General features: G+C 45.3%; 1 protein-coding gene across 1 annotated transcript in view; it reads left to right on the forward strand.

Moving 5' to 3' along the window:
• Positions 1–20,045, forward strand: part of NCOA2 (nuclear receptor coactivator 2) — a 147,145-nt gene that overhangs the window by 104,345 nt on the left and 22,755 nt on the right. Inside the window, exons 4-10 of the mRNA XM_026035600.1 lie at positions 456–559; positions 2,554–2,731; positions 4,111–4,296; positions 5,085–5,186; positions 5,284–5,424; positions 8,508–8,655; positions 10,810–12,079. Of these exons, the coding sequence (XP_025891385.1) occupies positions 456–559; positions 2,554–2,731; positions 4,111–4,296; positions 5,085–5,186; positions 5,284–5,424; positions 8,508–8,655; positions 10,810–12,079 (2,129 nt within the window). The remainder of the gene's footprint in view (positions 1–455; positions 560–2,553; positions 2,732–4,110; positions 4,297–5,084; positions 5,187–5,283; positions 5,425–8,507; positions 8,656–10,809; positions 12,080–20,045) is intronic.

Consider the following 20,045-nt stretch of genomic DNA (forward strand, 5'->3'; position numbering starts at 1 on the left):
CCCTGCAGATGTGCCGGTTCCTGCAGATGTGCATGTTTTATGCAGATGTGTGGGTTCCTGCAGATGTGCGCGTTTCCTTCTACATGCGCCCATCGTGGGAGGGTTGTGCAGCGGGAACTCTGCCTACGGCCTCGGATCCGGCACTTATCGCACCGGGATCCCCAGCGCTGCCCCCTGCCCCTGCCTGAGGCCTCCTTGTTCTCACCAGGTTTCCTGTCCTGTGGTTTGGGGAAGTGTCCAGCAGAGAAACAGCTGAAGGGATTTAACTGGTGTCGTAAACCAGAGGCAAACATGATAGCTATAATTCCTGTTGAATTGTTGTGGAAGACTAATCTCATTTTCAGCATTGTTCCACTGTAAGTGCTTAACAACAAAGCCTCATGTACTGTGGACTCTCCTTGTATCACTTGACCGCCACTGCTTTGTCATTTAACACCAAGTTCTCTTTATTGCAGAAAAGGCAGCAGCAGCTAACGAAGATGAAGTGCAAAAAGCAGACGTGTCATCCACAGGCCAGAGCGTCATTGACAAGGATGCACTTGGACCAATGATGCTGGAGGTGAAGAGCACACATTTCCTTCCATTCACACTGCCCTGACTGCTTAGGATTATGGCACTTGGGAACAAGCGGTGTGTTTTTGTGAGGTCCAGTGAGGAAACTTCCCTGCTTGGGGGAGGAGAGAATTGAGCTGTTGGGCTTTGCTGATAGCGAGTGCTTGCGTTGGCAGCCACCTCTGCTGCTTAGGGTGCCCGCGCGGCAGCTTTTGCCTGCTCCCCACCAGGAGGGCCTGGAAGAGGAGGGGGCACATGGGTAACAGCCCAGCTCTAATTGCGTGTCGGGCCGTGCAGTTTTAATGAGTTATATCCTGCCAGCACTTGGAGCTTGACTCTTCCCTCTGCAGTCTGCAAGGAGCCTGGGAGAGCTTTGACATACACGTACGGGTTAGTTGAACCAAACCCATTTTAGCTCTGTTGTTCTGATATGAACAGAGGCTGCATGTTAAGGCCTGGCTTAACATTATTAACATCATTAGTGTATCACTAATAATGTGGCCTGGGTGTGTGCCCACGTTAGGGACCCTCAGACCCCCGGCACCGCTGCTCTGCTGCCCGCTGCTGGCCCCGCTGCCGGCGCCGCCTGTAAGGAGCAGCAAGTGCCAGCGTGGGAAAAGGGAGGCGTGGAACTCGGAGCCAGCTGGAGGAGCCCGCCTTGGCAGATGTCTGATTGTGCCGTCGGTTCTGAATGTGGCATTGGGAAGACACGTGTTACATGAAAAGTGAAGATGAAATGAAATGCAGGAAATTGCTGTGAAACACAAACACACAAAAACAGGAGAGAGGACCTAGGTTATCTTAATTTAAAAGCATCCGAGGAGAACTTATGCTTATGCACAAACTTATATATCATATATACATAGATTAGACTTATGTAATCTAAAAATCCAGCACCTGAAGCATTTGGCATTCTGGCATTAGTGTAGTTGCTCTGCCTGCCTGTTGTGCTTTCTTGGTCCCCTTTCTCCTACAAGAATCTCAGGTTAATTTGGTGTGGAAGGAACCTCTGGAGATGACCTAGTTTGCGCTCCCACGCAGAGCAGGCCCAGCAGGAGGAGCTTGTTCAGGGCCTTGTCCAACTGGGTTTGGAGCATCTCTAAGGATGGAGGTTTCACAACCTCCCTGGGCAACCTGTTCCCATGTGTGACCATCTTCATGGTGATTTTTTTGAAGCTAGCCCCTGTTTTAGTGGTTTCCCACCAGCCTTTAGAGAGGTGAATAAAGTGGGCAAAATTGCAGACATCTGCAGGGGTTGCATCTTTATTGAAATGCTTCAGTTCAAAGCTGTGGTGCCTCAAATTTAAAGGCCTCTTCTCTGCTCATGCAACGTAAAGAGTCAGACTCTCAATCATTTCTAGAATGCCTGCTCGTGCTTGTGTCTTAAGAAAAAGAAATATTATACMTGAGAACGTCTTACTGCTATTGAAATGTTTATTTTATCCTGAGCAGGCAGAATTGATGTAATACTTGGCTTAGGTTTCACATAATGCACAGCAGAGATATTGGAAAGAGTCCTTGAGCAAGGCTCTCCCTGCCCCAGGRGATGGGGGAAACCCAACCAGCATGGTTTTAAAAAGTCCTCATCAGACCTTACCTTGCAGAAATCACAAGTGCTTTCAAATACCCTGGACCTGACTTGTTTTAAAGGTAGAAGAGGGAACTTGTTCCTATACCCTGGGGCTGAGAACTCGGCTCTAGGGCAGGTTTCCTGGCGCAGTGTCCCCAGGCAGGCGGGCAGCAGGTGTTATTGTTGTTCCGTGTTATTCTGCACAATGTGTGTCCTCCCGTGACTCTAAAGCCATTCTGATAAAAGTAATTGTAGCTCCTCCGTATGAAATGTTCACTTGGCTACTAAAGATGAGAATATAGGAACTGAGATGGGTATAGAAGCATTCCCATAGGTCCGCTGAAGGAAATGGTGATTTTCTGGCTATTTCCTGTTAATCTGATTGCTTGGTGTTGTGTCTCTCTTTTCTTTCCCCTCTCTTCTCCCCTCAGGCCCTGGATGGCTTCTTCTTTGTGGTGAACCCGGAGGGCAACGTTATGTTTGTCTCCGAGAATGTGACCCAGTACCTGAGGTACAACCAGGAGGAGCTGATGAACACAAGCATATACAGCATCCTGCACGTAGGGGACCACAACGAGTTTGTCAAGATCCTGCTGCCAAAATCTTTAGGTATATACATTTCCTCATCTTGTACCCTAAGTTATTTCACTTTGATTTCCTGAATCAGTGCTTAAATAACTGTAGTTTATGCCCGTGCACCAGCTACGCTTTCCTCATATGCACAGTTTGTTTTTGATATATATCTAGGCTGTAGGAATGATTGTTTTTTCCCCCAAGCATCCTCCACTCTTCCAATGTAGCTTCTTTGTTTAAAGCTCCTCGCAGTCACTTATGTCAACTGATACTTTGAAAGGGACAAGACAGCATTAGCTGTGTGAATTCTCTGTTAGGTCTCTGTTTAGACTGACAATTATAACAACATCTCAAGAAAAGGGGGTTATTTTATGAAAAATCCAGTAACTCCTTATGGTAAAAAAAATGGCTGTTTTTTTTTGTTTTATTCTCATCAATATTTACACTTCTGTTTTATAATTTTTTTTAGCTGCAACTCTTTCTGCATTCATACTGATGCTGGTTTTAATACCATAGTTTTTAGGGCCTGGGGTAAAAGGAGAGAGAGAGGGAATACAGTACACTCCTTATTTACTCATACTGATTTAAAAGTGTTATGTAATTCACATTAACATTTTAAGACTTTACATTTAAACCCTTAAAGAACAGAAAACCGTAAGCCCTTTAATTGATAAACCCYATGAATTACCGTCTTTACTGCCTTTTAAGAGCAAAGAGGACAGTGAAGAGTATTTTTAAATAATAACCTGCTATTCTGTTATGTCCTGTTAGATTAATTTCCTCTGACTGATGTCCAGTACCTATATTTGTGCCTCCCAGGATTTGGTTTCCTTTTTTACTTCTCTTAAGCCCCGTGTTAGGGTTTAAGTTTTATCCACCACTGCACCCAGGTCACTCTCATCCCTTCCCTCTTGTGGCTGCGTATGTGTTACCATTTATTTTTGATTGCTTTACTTCCTGTTTCTATGCAGTGCCTGTTGCTTCCTTTTCTTTCTGTTTCTAATCTAGACACAAAGGTATATATAGTGTGTATATATAGGAATGCTTTCTCTCTTGTGAGTTAATATGTTCTACCCAGTAGGGATGTCACTGTAGTTGGTCCCTTTTTCATGCTTCAATATTGAGGCKCTCATTCTGCTTTTCTGCCACTGCCATAACAAGTTGCTTGAAAAGTCACAGTAGCTGAAAACAAACAAGCAGGCAGCCGTGCTTGTAAATGCGAACAGTTTTCTGCAGTTCCTTGTTCCGCGCTGCTTCGGGCTGTGATGCTAAAAATACAGCGTGGTGCTGACGGGGCCTGTTCCCCGCGCAGCCGGCGACGCGCGGGCTGGGTTTGGTGGGTCTTATTGGGTGGCTGAGCAGCGGGAGCTCCTGCCGCCCCCTTCACCCCCGTGTCCCTCCCTTGCCCTGCACAGTGAACGGGGGCCCCTGGCCCGGCGACGCTCCGCGGCGCAACAGCCACACCTTCAACTGCCGCATGCTGGTGAAGCCGCTCGCCGACGCCGAGGAGGGCCACGAGGGCCAGGAGGCGCATCAGAAATACGAAACTATGCAGTGCTTCGCTGTCTCTCAACCAAATTCCTTCAAGGAGGACGGCGAAGGTAACAGGCGCTCTCTTCCCACGCTCTTCCCAAGGTGATAGTGGTGTAAAGAGGGGCTTCCGAAGGTTGGAAAATAGGAAAACTGTAGGTTTGCCCTGGGTCAGGGAGCTGTGGCTTGCTTTCATGCTGAAAGCTGCGTCTGTGCAACAGTGCACACCCAAGTGGTTTAGTAGTTTAAATGGAAAGTAATTCCACACACATTAAAGAGATTCCTGGTATTGTACCACTCTTAAGTACAAGATGCCTGSAGCCGACTGGGAGGAAGGCTCCAGTTGGCATTTTTTTGAGTTCCCAGAATGTGAAGATAATTGTGGTTCACCGTTTCCTTTAGCATTTACTACTTCAGCAGGTGAATTTCCTCAGATTGTATTTTAAGCAGTCAGGTAGGTAAAACTGGCTTGCTGTGAAGCTGCTTCCGCAGGGACATATTTAAGCAGCGTGGCTTAGACGGTACGGAATAGCAACACTGTTCTCTGGGCCTGCAGTCTGTTGTTTGTGATTACTGATTTTCTGGACTGCTGAACTGCAGGTTTATGCTGAAGCAGGGAAAGCAGATGTTTGTGTATGCCAATAATTATGGGCTATGCTGGAGTATTTGCCTAAGTTTCCTTCCAAGAAAGCAAGCAAAACCACCTCTGCTGTGATGTTCACTGTTGTAGGAAACAGTGAAGATGTGAAGCCGTTCAGTTCTTTCTGTCCTTTCCTTTTATTGGAAAATCTACTCTCTTTAATCCAAAAGGAATCCTCTTTTCTCTGTACAAATTACTGAAGTAACATTTTTGTTTAAGATTTGCAGTCTTGCTTGATTTGTGTTGCAAGAAGAGCTCCGATGAAGGAGAGACCACTTCTTCCCTCATCGGAGAGCTTTACCACTCGCCAGGATCTACAAGGTACTGTGAAATGGGACCTTTATACTTTATTCCCCTCTCCCCTCCTCCAAGAGGAAGTTACTGTAACAAACATTGCAAATGGTTTGTCTGAAATCAGGCAAAATAACTTCCCTGGACACAAGCACCATGCGAGCAGCCATGAAGCCTGGCTGGGAGGACCTGGTGAGAAGATGCATTCAAAGGTTCCACTCACAACACGAGGGAGAAATATCTTTTGCCAAGAGACATCATCAGGAAGGTTAGCTTTCATATTTTTAGTGCTTTCTATATTAAAACTGCTTGTCATGCATCCCTGTTTGTTGTGTTCTCCTTGTATTACACCTAAGCGGAACAATCTGACCTTTATAAAAATTATTTTTCTAATGCACTGTTGGCTCTCTCTGGCGAGGCTTCCCACCATTCTCCTCGTTTCCTCCTTAGTCCTCTGCTTATAACTGTGCCATGTTGGCAGGTGCCTTAAAACTTCAGATTGCTGCAATCATTTTAAAGSAGTAGAAAGACCTTTCAGTGTTGTCCCCAAAGCTGCTCACGATGGATTCTTAACAATCTCAACTCACATGTTGCAGTTCATTGGCCTCTATTCCACTCCTCTTCAAGAATGGGATTTTTCTGTCACATTTGCTGTGAGAAACACAGAGAGAGTGGGACTTAGCAGAGCCTCAACACCCAGGCCCTCTGCTGCTCTGTGCCCTGCTAATCCTGCACCACAAGCATGTCACAGAATCCCAGAATGGCTGAGATTGGAAGGGACCTCTGGAGAGCATCCAGTGCAGCCCCCTGCTCCAGCAGGGACACCCAGAGCACGGGGCACAGGGCGGCATCCAGGYGGGTTTGCAAGATCTCCAGAGAAGGAGACTCCGCAGCCTCCCAGGGCAGCYTGTGCCAGGGCTCTGGCACCCTCAGAGTCAGGAAGTTCTTCCTCATCCACGAAGTCAAGGTTATGGAGAATCAGAGGTCAGGCGGGCAGTCCTGCATACCCTGCATATGCAGGCTGGGGATTTTCCTTCTTGTAAGGTCCTGTTGTTGGTAAATGYAGCATCACGGATCCAAATTACACAATTTGAGCAGTGCTCTGGAGTAGAGCTAATAGTTCACAACCTTAGGCTGTGATTTCTGGCAGAGTTGAAAGATACACTGTGCTGTTGAAATTATTGTAAGGATATAAAGGGCATTTGCAGGGTAAGTATTTGTCTGTGCCAGAGGTAACTTCAGAGTTTGTGCTGTGGCATCCAGCCCCTTTTTATTTCAATCCTCTTCAAAAGATTTCTAGCTGAATTACCAGCTCCCCCATTTAGCGTGGGTACTTGAGTGGATCCTCTCTGAACTCTCTCTGGAATGAAGTAAGTTTACGGATTTGGGGGATTTAAGTGCATCAGTTTGCRGGAAAGGCTTAGGAGGGCCAGCCAGCCAGACTGCAGAATTAGTGTAAATGAGGGCGCTGTTTGTGAGGAGTGAAGAGTAGTGGTAAGAGGACCAGTAACAGGAACCTGGAAACGTTTTGCTGCCAAAAGAATCAACAGTAGTGGGGAGTAATGGCTGAAATGTCTCTTCCCTGTGCACTGGGATGCACTAGGATGGAGAAGAAAAACAGGGAATATCATAGGTCACTCGCATCTTTGAACTCAACTGAAAAAAAAGCCTTGCATTTATTAACTCATGTTAGATTTTTAGTATATTTTGTTGGAAATAGAAACAATTAAAGATCTCCTATATATAATGCAGTATCACAGTGGGTAAAAATCAATGTTGGCTTCAATAATAAAAATGCAAACCTTTCACATTAGTTCTCAATATAAARCACAGAATATATGGCAAGTTTTTATTGGCTACAGCCAGAAAAACAGCATTTCCTCAAGAGGAATACGGAAACATTCTTGTTTGCTTAAAGAATTAGTTTGGAAAATGATTTAAGTAGAGATTTCACTTGTATCCTGTTGGCATTGAGTCCTGGAATTTCCTGCTGTGGTATAGGCTAAAGTTAAGAGCTCTGGACCTTCTGGTGCCCAAAGGTTAAACTGAAACAATGACCTACCTAGCAGTGAAATTTGGCTTTGTATTGTTTCACAGTTGTAGGGCTTTGTTTTTCTTTACATTTTGACTCTGAAAAAAGCCCTTCTGGTTGTTTAAATTGTGCTTCCTGTTTTCTCACTGCCTAAATAATACTTTAAAACCTTGCAGAACAATATATAGCAGCGGGGGGACGGGGAAGGAAGGCGATGGCCAGCACTGCTGGCAAACCTGAAATGGCTCCTTGCTGCTTAGAGGTCACTTTTGTAAGAAGTCTCCCTTGGAAAACCATGTCAGCTTATTATGACAGGAAAAAAATGTATGRAAAAAAAAAAGGAAATTAAAAGTATTTATAGTGCTTTCATTCCTATTTTCCCCTCTAAATAATAATATGAACAAGAAGCTTCCGAAGTTGCCGGTTTGCCCTCTCCAATATTTGCGATCCAAAAACAATAGCTTCTGCACTAGAAATTGAAAAATGTTTTGATGATTAGACTTGCTTCACAGATGATAAAGAGTAAACAGTATGAGAAATGTTTAAAGCTTTTTTTCTTTTTTCCCAAACATTATTTTCAGTTTTAGTTAAAGAGAAGTCACAGGGAGCTACAGGAGCTACTTCATGGTTTTAAAAATTAATAATTGCTTATTCCAACTGTTCATATTTCTGTTTTTTCATGTCTAAGAGATTTAGATAAATTTTAAATTAAAGAAGTAGTGAGAGTGACTGTTATAAGGAGGGCAACGAGGAGGAGAAGGTAGAGAGCAATGAAAACAGATGATGTAAGAACCGAAGGCGTTTATATTGGGCATCAAGGTTTAGGTGATAAGGAGTAAGAAATGTATGAGCAACAAACGGAGTTAGAGCCATAGCTGAAGAAGGGGGATATGGATAGCTAGGACTTCCTGACCCCCTCCTGAAATATTTTGTATTTCACATCATCTGTCCCGTTATTATGGTCACTTCTTAGTTTTTTTTCCGTGCTCACTCTGCACTGCACATGTTCCTCTATTTTATGTGCATCCCATCTCTTCATCTTCCACAATTCCTCCGCTGATGTTTTGGAAACTTGCACAGTGTCTGTGGTGTCAGCATTGATGGTTTAAGAGCTTCAGACCATGTGTGTGGAGATCTTCCCAACCCGCTTGGACGCAGCCCTGTGCCACGTGCTCTAGGTGACCCTGCGTGTGCAGGGGATTGGACTAGATGACCTCTGGAGGTCCCTCCTAACCTTAAGGATTCTGTGATTCCATGAGTCCATGATTCCATGAGTCCATTGCTGTTCCTCACTAACTGCGTGTGTTTGCTTCCCGCAGTGCTGAGGCAGGGCCTGGCGTTCAGCCCCGTGTATCGGTTCTCCCTGTCCGACGGCACTATCGTTTCTGCCCAGACAAAGAGCAAGCTCATCCGTTCTCAGACCACTAGTGAACCTCAGCTTGTCATCTCCTTGCATATGCTTCAAAGGTAATCCCGGCTGCTTTAGCCCAACCACTTTTTCTAGCTGTGGAAATAAAACACAAAGTTACCAAAGTAATAGCTTTTTGTTTTTTTCTTTCGGATTGATAGACATTCAGCTGACCTAGAACTGATAGCATGAAAGCRGAGTAAGTTTTTGAACTCAACACTTACAGTAGGAAAAGGCTGGAAGATGATTTCAGCAGTAACACAAATCTCATGCTGCCTTTTCACGTCAAGATCTGCCATTAAACCTTACAAGAAATGATTCTTTAGCCTCATGTTCTTGACTTCATTATTTCGATTTCCTGTGTTTTGGACAGCAGACACGAGACACACGCCAGATGCAGCTCATTCTTGAAACCTTTAAAAGATGAGATCGCTCTCATTCAGAGTCAGTCATGTTTAGGGCATCAGTCCTCTCTAAATAACACATTGAGATTATTAGAACTGCATTTTGGAGAAACCATGTTATTTTAAGATTCTTTGGACCTTGTCTTTTTCTGGTGCTTGGAGCAGTGATTTCAGGCAGTCAATTCTGATAAATGCCACAGTTCCCAGTTACAAAAATGAAAGACATAACTGATGATATATTAAAGTCAAGGATGAATAATCACTGATCTAMGAACTTCAGAAATAAAATCTGAATTAAGTCACCGCATGTACTTGTTTCAGATTTTATGTCAGATTTTATTTGACGATTATATTAAAGTGCTGTTTCCCTCTATCCTTAGCACTGCTTGTTTGAGAATAAGAAAACAGCTCCAAATGTGTTAAATCTGAAACCATTTGACAGAGACCGAAGTCTTGGAAAGAGACCTAACCAAAAGCCCCAAAGCTTTTATAAAAGTTTTGTTTGGATGGATGAACAAATACTCAATATTTCATTTAGTACTAGCTTTCAAATTTTAAAAAATACTATTAAGTCAAAAAATCTACTTAAAAATATTCCCTTTTCTTTTAACGGACACCAGCAATATTGTAATTGCAATAAGGTTTTAAAAACACACTTTCTTTTTATAGTTAATGCTAATGCTTTTGTTGTTACACCTAAGTTAACACACACAGAATGACAGGTTTCCCCATCATGTTTCAATTCCTCCACTTACAGTGCGTTAGCAGAACGTGAAGGTTCAGCTCCCCTTGCTCTGTGAAAGTAGGAATGTTTCTAATTTAGCACAAAAACATAAACTAGAAACGCTCCCTTAATGTTTGTTTTTTGGAAGCCGAGATTGGATTTGATTTGTCTCAGACGCTATTTTTGACCGTATCTTTTTTATAGCTCTTAGCATTTGGGAATATGTCAGATTTTAAGGTATAATTTTTAGCACAGAAGTAAAGAGCATCTTGCATCCTCACCTAAACTGATGAAGTCTACAGTGAAAAYGAGGAAGCACCTTCTAGGCACAGAAGTTAGAAGTTTTTGCCTTCTGTGTCTCCCCTCTGCTCTTCCCTTTTATAACCTTTATTTCTAAAGCAGGAGCTTCAGCTTTCCCCCCTCCCTCCCAAAATGTGTGTGCCGTGTTAGATGGCTAACACACTGGTCCCATTCTGCCRTGGTATCCAGTAGCTTTCTTGGCTCTCACTCTTCTGGAGTAGCAGGCGGTATCAAAATACTCTGGCCGTGCAGAAATGTGACTTTTTAGACTTGCCTTTCGCCGTGAACGTGGTGGGCAAATAGCCCACTTGGGGTTGTGGCAGGGCTAGCTCAGAGAAACGCCAAACGCCAGCAAACAGCTGCCTGCAGCTGTCCTGTAAAACACGTATTTGGCTGGGTCAACTGTTTAGGATGAGATTTCTCTGTTTAATAGAAGTGATTTCTTGCTGCCCTGTAGAGATGAAATATACTTTATATGGACAGAGTCTGAAATTATAACCTGTCTGTGTTTCTAATGGTAGGCATTTAAACGAGATGATATAATTTTGTTTTTCCTCCACTCTGTTGATTTCTTAAGGAGCTACAGAAAACCCAAGCCTTTCATGCACAGCCATGTTGATAGGGGCCTATCACTGCTGTCAAATTGTCAAGTTATTTTTAATTGTAGGGTGGCTGCGTTATTTTAAGGTGAGGTTTGGGGTTTTGCTTCTTTTTTGGAAGCGTAATTGCGAGTTGGCCACTGTCATTTCAGCTAATAGCTTGTTTTTCTTCCCCTTGCTRCCCAGAGAGCAGAATGTCTGCGGAATGAATCAGGACTTGCCTGGACAAGGAATGGGCAAGATACTGAACCCAATGAGCTCCAGCAGCCCTGCCCATCAGGCCATGTGCAGCGGGAACCCAGGTCAGGATCTGACCGTCAGTAGCAATATAAATTTTGCCATAAACGGCCCGAAGGAACAAATGGGCCTGCCGGCGGGCAGGTTTGGCGGCGCCGGGGGCATGAACCACGTGGCGAGCATGCAAGCATCCACTCCTCAGGGTAGTAACTATGCACTAAAAATGAACAGCCCCTCGCAGAGCAGCCCCGGCCTGAGCGCGGGGCAGCCCAACTCCATGCTGTCCCCACGGCATCGCGTGAGCCCGGGAGTGGCAGGAAGCCCGCGCATCCCACCCGGTCAGTTTTCCCCGGCAGGAAGCTTGCATTCACCTGTGGGAGTTTGCAGCAGCACAGGAAATAGCCATAATTACAGCAACAGCTCCCTGAACGCCCTGCAGGCCCTCAGCGAGGGCCACGGTGTCGCGCTCGGATCCTCCCTGGCTTCGCCCGACCTCAAAATGGGAAACGTACAAAATTCCCCTGTGAATATGAACCCTCCCCAGCTGAGCAAGATGGGGAGCCTGGACTCTAAGGACTGCTTTGGACTTTACGGGGAGCAACCCGAAGGTACAACTGGACAAGCAGAGAGCAGCTGCCACGCGGGGGAGCAGAAGGAGGGCGCCGAGGGCGGCCTGCCGCCCGCRGCGGGCGGCGAGAGGCCCGACGGGCAGAGCAAGCTGCACGACGGCAAAAGCCAGACGAAGCTCTTGCAGTTGCTGACCACCAAATCGGACCAGATGGAGCCCTCGCCCTTGTCCGGCACCATGGGAGACGTGAGCAAGGACCCTGCGGGAGGGCTGCCCGGCTCCGGGTCGGCACACGGAACCTCGCTCAAGGAGAAGCATAAAATTTTGCACAGACTATTGCAGGACAGTAGTTCTCCTGTCGATCTGGCCAAGCTCACAGCCGAGGCCACGGGCAAAGAACTGAACCAGGAGGCCAGTAGCACAGCTCCTGGTTCAGAGGTGACTGTTAAACAGGAGCCGGCGAGTCCTAAGAAGAATAATAATGCACTACTTCGCTACTTGCTAGATAAAGATGATACTAAAGAGATTGGTTTACCAGACATGCCCCCAAAACTGGAGCGGTTGGACAGTAAGACAGACCCTTCCGGTAGCACAAAGTTAATAACGATGAGGACGGAAAAAGAAGAGATAAGCTTTGAGCCTAATGAACAGGTAAGAAGGTCTGTGGGTTGCATGTAAATCAGAAGCTCCCTGCGTGCCTTCTTTTGGTTTTTCTCCAGGCTTCCTTTAAGAGTAATTTCTTGACACTTCCAGAGGCTCTTGATAAGCAAACTGTTACCTGTGCTCCCAAATCCCATCTTGACTCCATTTTCCCACAGTTTATGTCAGTCCCTGTGATCAGCACTCTGCCCAAGAGAACAGCCCAGCCTTGTGACTGGCACGTTGTGCTGGGCAGGCGATGGGTGACGCGGGGCCTCCTGCCTGAGGTGTCCTGCCCCGCCGGGAGCCAAGGCGAGCGGGAATGCTGCCGATTGCTGCTCCATGCTAACGTGTTCCCAGCTCTTCCCATGCCGTTTCCCAGAGGCTGCTCGTGCTGTGGGCTTTCGTGGTCTAGCCTGGAGGGATAGTCRTGCTTGGGCCATGGGAAGCAGGTTCCTGCTCAAGGACAGCGGCTGTTGCAAAGGGCTGATCCAGACTTTATATCGCAGCTCTTCGTGCTCTGCTTCACCTGCAAATGAAAGTGAAGGCAACGAGACTTGCCATGCAGCTGTGCCAATTAGCTGGTGGGTTTTAACTTAAAAGAGAAAAACAGRTTTTATATTTAACCAGCTACTGCGGAGAGTTAATAGTTCAGAGTATTGATCATATCTTTCTGTGTCAAGTTATTTATGTAGAATTTTATATTCGGAATTTACCTGCGTTTTGTGCAGGATTACTTTGCTGTGCAGCCCAACTACTAGTAGAGCGTGTGTTGTTGGAATCTGTACTAAAAAGGCTTATTTCACTGGCACAATTTACTTTCAAAGAGCCTCATATTTGTATCACCCAGAATCATCAAGTTTTCAGGCTTTGCAAAAAAACATGGCACAGCAGAAGCAATTTGCCACTTCGGTATTAGTGCTTATTTATAAAAAGGGCAATTACAGCATTGGTTGTAGCATAAGGCGTTTTCTGGGGAGTTGGTAACTAGCAGGAGTTAATGGTCCTTAGCTTTGTCCTGTGCTAGCAGCTCTCAGCACTCCCGGCTGGTTGTTAATCCCTAGGGAGGGCCCTCTGCRTGAAACTTTAGTTGCTAAATCATAATCAGATGAAACGTTACGGAGATAAACATGTCTCTCTTTCACAGCCGTATCCCTCGCTTTAAAGCATAGTGTGTTTTTGATGTGCCAATTGGGTTTGGATTTGTTTGTTTTGAATATAATTATTTTTATTATTGTGCATGTATATATATTGATAAATAGTTTAAAACTTTTTTATATTGTATTTTAAGGCTGAGGATGGACAGATATTTTTACCACAGTGCTCATAATCACCAAACATGGAGGCCAAGCATTCCACATTGCGTTATTTCACCCTCAATTATACAAGCTTTCTCTAAGATTTCTTTACTTCTTTAATTTTATTGGCACTTGACAGCTATTGCCATTATGCAGGAACAGTTGTAATTTTTCACTCTTTCCTGTGTTTTAGGGGAAACTGAGCCAAAATACACAGTTTTCAGCAGGGGTTAATCCTCAAGCCTGAATATTAGCTTAGCTCTGCATACTGCTGCTCTGTTGTAGTGCCTTAAATAAAGCTAGAGATGGAGTGCTCAGATTCTCAGTGAGAGCCTGGTGCTTGGTTAGGCCAAAAACACACGGGTAGCAAGAAGTTCACAGCTAAGCTGGCAAGAATAAATCATTATAAAAAAATAAAATTACAATTTCACTTCTTACTTCAGTTCTTATGCACTGAAATCAATGGCACTGCCATAAATGAACRCTGGATTAAACGCAGATCTCCTTTAGTCCCTAGAATATAATGCTACAAAAGGTAGAATCAGTCACTAAAAAATGTGTGATCATAGACATAACTGATTAGATCAAAATCATGATTTTTAGATGTTTTTCCTCCCAAGAGATGAGGTTTTCAGTTTCGTGACCTCTATGGAGACCTCTGTGGAGCTCAGAAACATGTGTTAAGAGCCCTGTAAAGTTAGGTACTCAGGCCAGTGCTAAWAGCTGCCTTTATGGCTTACGACAAACGAGAAAAATAATTCCCAGTCGGGGGAATTTATCTTATCCTAAAGCATATTTAAAACAGTTGACTAGTGGTAGCCTAGACAACTAGTTCAAACGAGCTGCCTTACTTTTGCATGACTAAAGATAGACAAGCTGAGTTTCACCCTAAAGGTAAACATGCAACTATCGACTGAATTTAAAGAAAGAGACTTAGGTCTTTCTTCAAGTGTTACCAACCACAACCACATTTGAAAACCAGGCTGCCGATACTGTGATCTTTGTAAAAATGAGCAGTGTATTTATTTTATTTTTTATTTTTAGGCTTCGTGTTTTTGAGGTCAAGGGAAGGATTAGATGGGATTGGGTTATGGGCTGTAGATGTATTGTGACCTTAAAATTTGAAGCCAAAGATTCTCCCTCAAGAGCAACAGGAGGTGAAACTAGAGGAAGGTCCAGGAATTGGGAATGCAAGAAAAATAGGMCGTGATGCAGAAGTCAGGATAGCAGTACGGGCTGACGTGTTGGGGCTTCATGAGTGTTGGGGTGAGGAGARGGCAGAATCAGCGGCTGTCCTGTACGAGAAAATGGAGCTTTTGTTGTTCCTGCTGATTTTAAATATAATTTTCAAACCTATTTAAAATTCAGCGGAATGTGTTGCTGAATAAACAGGAGCAATCCAGCATGGGGAAGGAGAGGAAATGGTGGGGAATATAAAATAATGTAAGCATTTATCTAGCCGAAGGCCAGGGCTCTGAGCAAATAACCAATTCACCCCAATTATAAAATCGCTGAAAATATTTAGCATCAAATCCTTTGCAGCTTTGCAAGACGCTCTCCCACAGGAAGTGCTCGCGGCCTAAATTTAGATCAAAGCTGGAACTATTTAGCACAGGACCAGAGCAGCTTCGTGTTCTAAATTCTTCCATCCTCCGGCGTCCTTCCCCACGCYGACCCCCCTTCTTCCTCCTCGGTGTACAAATTAGCCGTGTGCCCGTGTTACCTTCGTTTGCAGGTTTATTTAAAACTTCTGTTCCCCCGGCGTGCGGCGTTTTGGAGCGGCTCCTCAYGGGAACAGGCCGCTCGCTCGCGCTGAGGCGGCTCCCGCCTGAGGTGGCACCCCAGGCCCCGAGGGCTGTCACGTTTCCCTGCTGACATTTCCCCCCTTTACTCTTGGTGCGGATTTGTGCGCAGAGAGGAGCACAGGGAGCCTTCCCCGCCACGCTGAAAATGGCGGCCTTGGTGTAGCGGCCGTTGGACGCGCGCCTCGCCGCGCGCCTCGGGACGCCGTGTTTCAGGGCGCCGCTGCCTTCCCCCTGCCCCCTTGTGGGCRCCGTGCTCGTGCCCGGCTCCGTGAGCCCGGGGCAGCCCCAGCTCTGGGGGAAAGGGTGGCAAAGAGACCTGTTGGGGAGGCGAGGCCAAGGAGCAGCCATAACATGGCGGCTGCTGTTGGGTACCACGGGTGCGCCTGCCGCCCTGCTCTTAGAAAAGGAAGGCGGTGGGGATAGCAACTCCTGATTGCTACGGATCTGGTGTCCCCGCCRGCCTGGAGCCCCAGGCTGCCTTCCCCGCACGTTGCCTGTGTTGCTCACAAGGCTCTGCTGCTAGCGGGGCTCCACCGGCGCCTGCCCTGCACGTCCCCAGTGGTGCTTTGCAGGGGGGGAGATCTCGGCCACTTCATGATTCCCTCCCCTAAAGCAAAACAAAACTCAGGGTAATGCCTGAGCAGTCCCTGTTCTTTACCTTAGTGGCAGCARTAACTGGATCTTTCATCTACACTGCCAGGAATTTGTAAGATACTCTGGAAACCCACTTGATTTGAGGCTGCCGCTCTTTGTCAAGTGAGACTGAAAATGCCCAACAGCTTCAAAAGCCCGTGGAGAAAAGAGGGTGAGAGCACAGGAGGACATCATGCCTCCAGTAAGGTCATGTATTGCCACCCAGAGGAAACAGTTTGGTCAACTGTGTCATTTTGCACCGCAAAACGGTTCTGCTTAACTGGATGTGTGCAATTATATTCCCATTGCATCAATTTCATCCCAATATCCCATAGGTTTATTTCCCATAATCCAGGAGATGTGTAACTCTGAAGTGGCTGATTCTGTGGGCCAGCCCGCGGCACAGCGTGGAATGAGGTCTTTGTCACCCAGCGTGCTCCCCTCTTGTTCAGCCAGCAGACACTGCTCGGCCTGTTCGTGTGACAGTGACATTGCACTGCTGCTCGCACCACCGGTGCGCTACCAGAGACCCCTGTGAAGGTGTAACATTGTACTCTGTGGGACTCACCTCCCTCTTTCAGTGCCTTTCCAATGCTGTGTGCCCTACACATGCACCTCATCCTCCAAAAATCTCTTTCTTCCTGTCCAGAATCCACCAAGTTAATGAAGGAGGTTTGCTGCTTCTTCAGCTTCTATTAAAACTTGAGAGTGAGCTTTTACATTTTCTGAAATGTTTCTAATTAGACTTCTACAACACTATCCCCAAATTTGGTAGTAGATCATCTTAATAATAAAATAGCATTTCCAGCCAAGTGTATGCTTATTGCATTTGGGGGAGAGAAAGTCTTTAGTCTTTTATAGGGACAAGGCTTGAGGGTTATATGAAGCAGCTGTAGTTTCAAGTTGCAGCCATAAGACATTCTGAAGCAGGAAAAGAGTCATAGGTGCCACCTCCATAGTCATGTACAGATGTAAAATATATATATTTAAAAGTAGAAAGGGATGGAACTTCAGAGTTTCAGWGCAGCTTGTTGGCTTGGCAGTAAAGGCAGCTCCAGAAAGTCCAGCTTAGCATCCTGTCCAGCCCTTTATAATCCCTGGAGTGAATCCTCCAAAACTAGGCTCTGACATGGCAACATTTGCAAACCAAACTTAGTATTTCGGTGAAACTGCATTTCAGTAGAGCTGAAAAAAAAATTTATAAGTAACTAAGTTTTAATTATAATGGTGATAAATACTTTAAAAACTAGATTTTTTTTATAGTACAAACATATTTCAAAACATGATTTATCTAGTATTTTCTAGGATTTAGCATCTCAGGCCTGCGGAGGTTATTGTAATTACATTGCTTGAAGATAGTGAAAATATGTGCACAAGAACTTTCTTGTGATACTTGCTGCTTTTATCAGGATTTTTTTTTTAATTCATGACAAATAATTGTATTACAGGGAGCTCAGGGTGTGCCTGCTATTTACGTAAAGTTCAATTTAGGCCATTAACAAAATAAATATAGAATATAAATAAAAGAAAAAAAAATTCACGAAACTAACCAAGTAAATATTTTAATGCGAGTTTCTGCACACATGGTGCCATTTGAGGGTGGGTCTGGAAAGACRTAGGCTGCCCTGGTAGTTCCATGTTCATTCTAGAACTGAAACCCTCCTGGAACTTGTGCAGATGTTGAGAACCCTGATCTCATCAGAGAAATGCAGTGTTTGGTAACTGTTATGTTAAAGGAAAAAGGGAGGGTTATTCTTTTCTGTTATAATACTTCTGGCCTTTCTTTGACACTTCCTGAGAGGAAGTAAATGCATGGTGGGGAGCGCAGTTCTGTGACACATTTGGATCAATAAGTTTGTTGGGTTTTTTATTTTTATTTTTTTAATGCCTGATATTTAAACAACAAATTGCACTGGCTTGAATGTTAAAAGGGAAAAAAAAAAAAGAAAAAAAAAGAAAAGAAAACATCTCTCACCACCACCCCAAAAAAACAAAAACAAAACCTGCCACTTCCATTTACTGTTGTGTGCAGTATGTTTAATGAAGTCTGTATGTCTTAATTCCCCCAAAGACTGTTGAATCATCCTGTTACAACTGATGATCCCCAGCATCATTCTCCTGCATCAAATTGGTCAGAAATCAAAATGCAGCTTGCAAGTCCTGTTCTTGCCTGTCTCCCGGAGAGCCCTTTGGAAGGTGCTGGTCACCTTTCCCTGCCACAATTCTGGTTGATTTTAACCACATTCCCTTTGATCCGGGCCCAGCCTTGGCTGTTTGCGAGCACCCAGGTGGTAACGCGGCCATGTGGCGACAAGTGGATGCAAATGCACTGCAGAAGAGGGCTTGGATTGAGTGGAAGCTGGGAGATACGGAGTGAAATGCTGGACTGCGCCGGGTGAACAAATAACCAGAAACACGGCTCGATCCAGGGCAGCAAGAACAACCAGAGGTCTGGAAAACAGGCTCTGCAGTGAGAGGAGTTCTTGGATGAGCTGAAATCATTCAACCTTAGCCCTAAAACCAGAGGCGGGTTCCAGGCTTCAAAAAAAAWAAAAGCTTGGGAAAAGGGGAGCATGTTTTTTTTTTTCTCCAGGTTCAAAATAGGACAGATAGGAGGGCCTTCCTTTTGGTGAGGAAGATTTTGTTTCAACACTTAGGGAAGACCTTTTCCTGGTAAGGATGGCAGTGTGCTTGGAACCAGCTCCTCAAGGAAGCTGTGGCTTTTCTTGCATTGGGTGTGTTTCAGAAGACAGGAGCTTCTCTTGGGATCGCCATGTACTCATTTTGCCATCGGGGTTTAGTTTTCTTCTAGTCTGCTGATTCTGTGATTTCCCATCATTTTACCAACATCATCAGCCTCCAGATCACACCTTTTGCTGCCTCTTAACAGAATAATATCTCCCCTCTTTGGCACCATGTAGCCTGATCTGTAAGTCTATGAGGGCATATGGAAGGAGGAAGGAGTAAGACCATGTCCATCTGCACCGAGGCATCCAAAAAAGTTCCACGGAGACGTTACCTGTTGCATGTCAGCTACCTTTGAATAAACCAGCCGCCCAGGAGCAGGTCAGCTGTGGCAGGGTGAGCCTAGTGCAGTGTGGCTGTCCCACACCAAGACCCTCGGTGGCCAGTTCAAGCCACCTCGGGTGTTTGTGCACGGCCTTGTCCTCCGCAGAATAAATGTGCTGCAGTTATGTCAGTGCGTGCACGGTGTGGTGGGAAGGAGAAGCCCCGGAAGAAGTGCCTTGTGCGCATGTTTGTGCTGATCCTCCTCTCCTTCTCCACTCGCCTGCCTCCTTGTGTGCTCACTCTGCCTCCTGCTACAATTCCCAAGGCAGGAGTGAATTCTGAGTAGATCTATGCTAGAGATACTGTCACAAAGTATTTTTCTGTACAGCTTAGTGGAAACTGATCTGCTTCCTTGTTAGTACTAGCTGAAAGAGTTTGAGTCTTACATATGGAAAGCTCTAGGTTTGGATCAACGGTAATAACCTCCAAGTTTCAGTGAGCAGAAGATGTTAATTCTGATTGTTTAGAGACAGAGAAGTTGACAAAACATTACTGCTGATAAAACCTGACATTTTTAAGAAAAGCATGTGGGTCAATTTTTATGTTACTATGAGATGAACTTCTTAGATTTTTTTGCTTCTTCATGTTCAGTTCCTACTGACACCTAATTAGATGTCTCATTTTTTTCTTTTCTTGATGCAGAGATGTAATTTTCACAGATTTGAATAATCATGGGAAAAATAAATTCCTAAACTTATTTTAGCAATAATTTGACAATTGATAATGTATAGAATTTGTATTAACTTAAGACTTAAGTATTCTTTTCTAGTTAATTCCTGTAGAGCTATTCAATGTTAAGGTTTTTGGTGCAATAAGGAAAACACATACGGAGGGTTGTTTCAGCCATGAAGCAACTTCTCCATCCTACGCTTTTAATAAATTCACAGGGCAACTAGAGATAGGGTTGTGCTGGCAGGGGGGTTGTGGCACCCACATAAATGCCCCTTGCCCTGGGCGTCTTTTTTGGCCAAACCTGTGGAGGCCGTGAGGCCTGTGGAGGGTGTGGGGCCTGCACAGGCTGTGGGGCCTGTGGAGGCTGTGGGGCCTGTGGAGGCTGTGGGGCCTGTGGAGGCTGTGGGGCCTGCACAGGCTGTGGGGCCTGTGGAGGCTGTGGGGCCTGTGCAAGCTGTGGGGTTGTGTAGGCCATGGGGCCTGTGGAGGCTGTGGGGCCTG

The sequence above is a fragment of the Nothoprocta perdicaria genome, unplaced genomic scaffold, assembly GCF_003342845.1.
Source record: "Nothoprocta perdicaria isolate Ctin4 unplaced genomic scaffold, notPer1 scaffold_162, whole genome shotgun sequence".
NCBI lineage: Eukaryota > Metazoa > Chordata > Aves > Tinamiformes > Tinamidae > Nothoprocta > Nothoprocta perdicaria.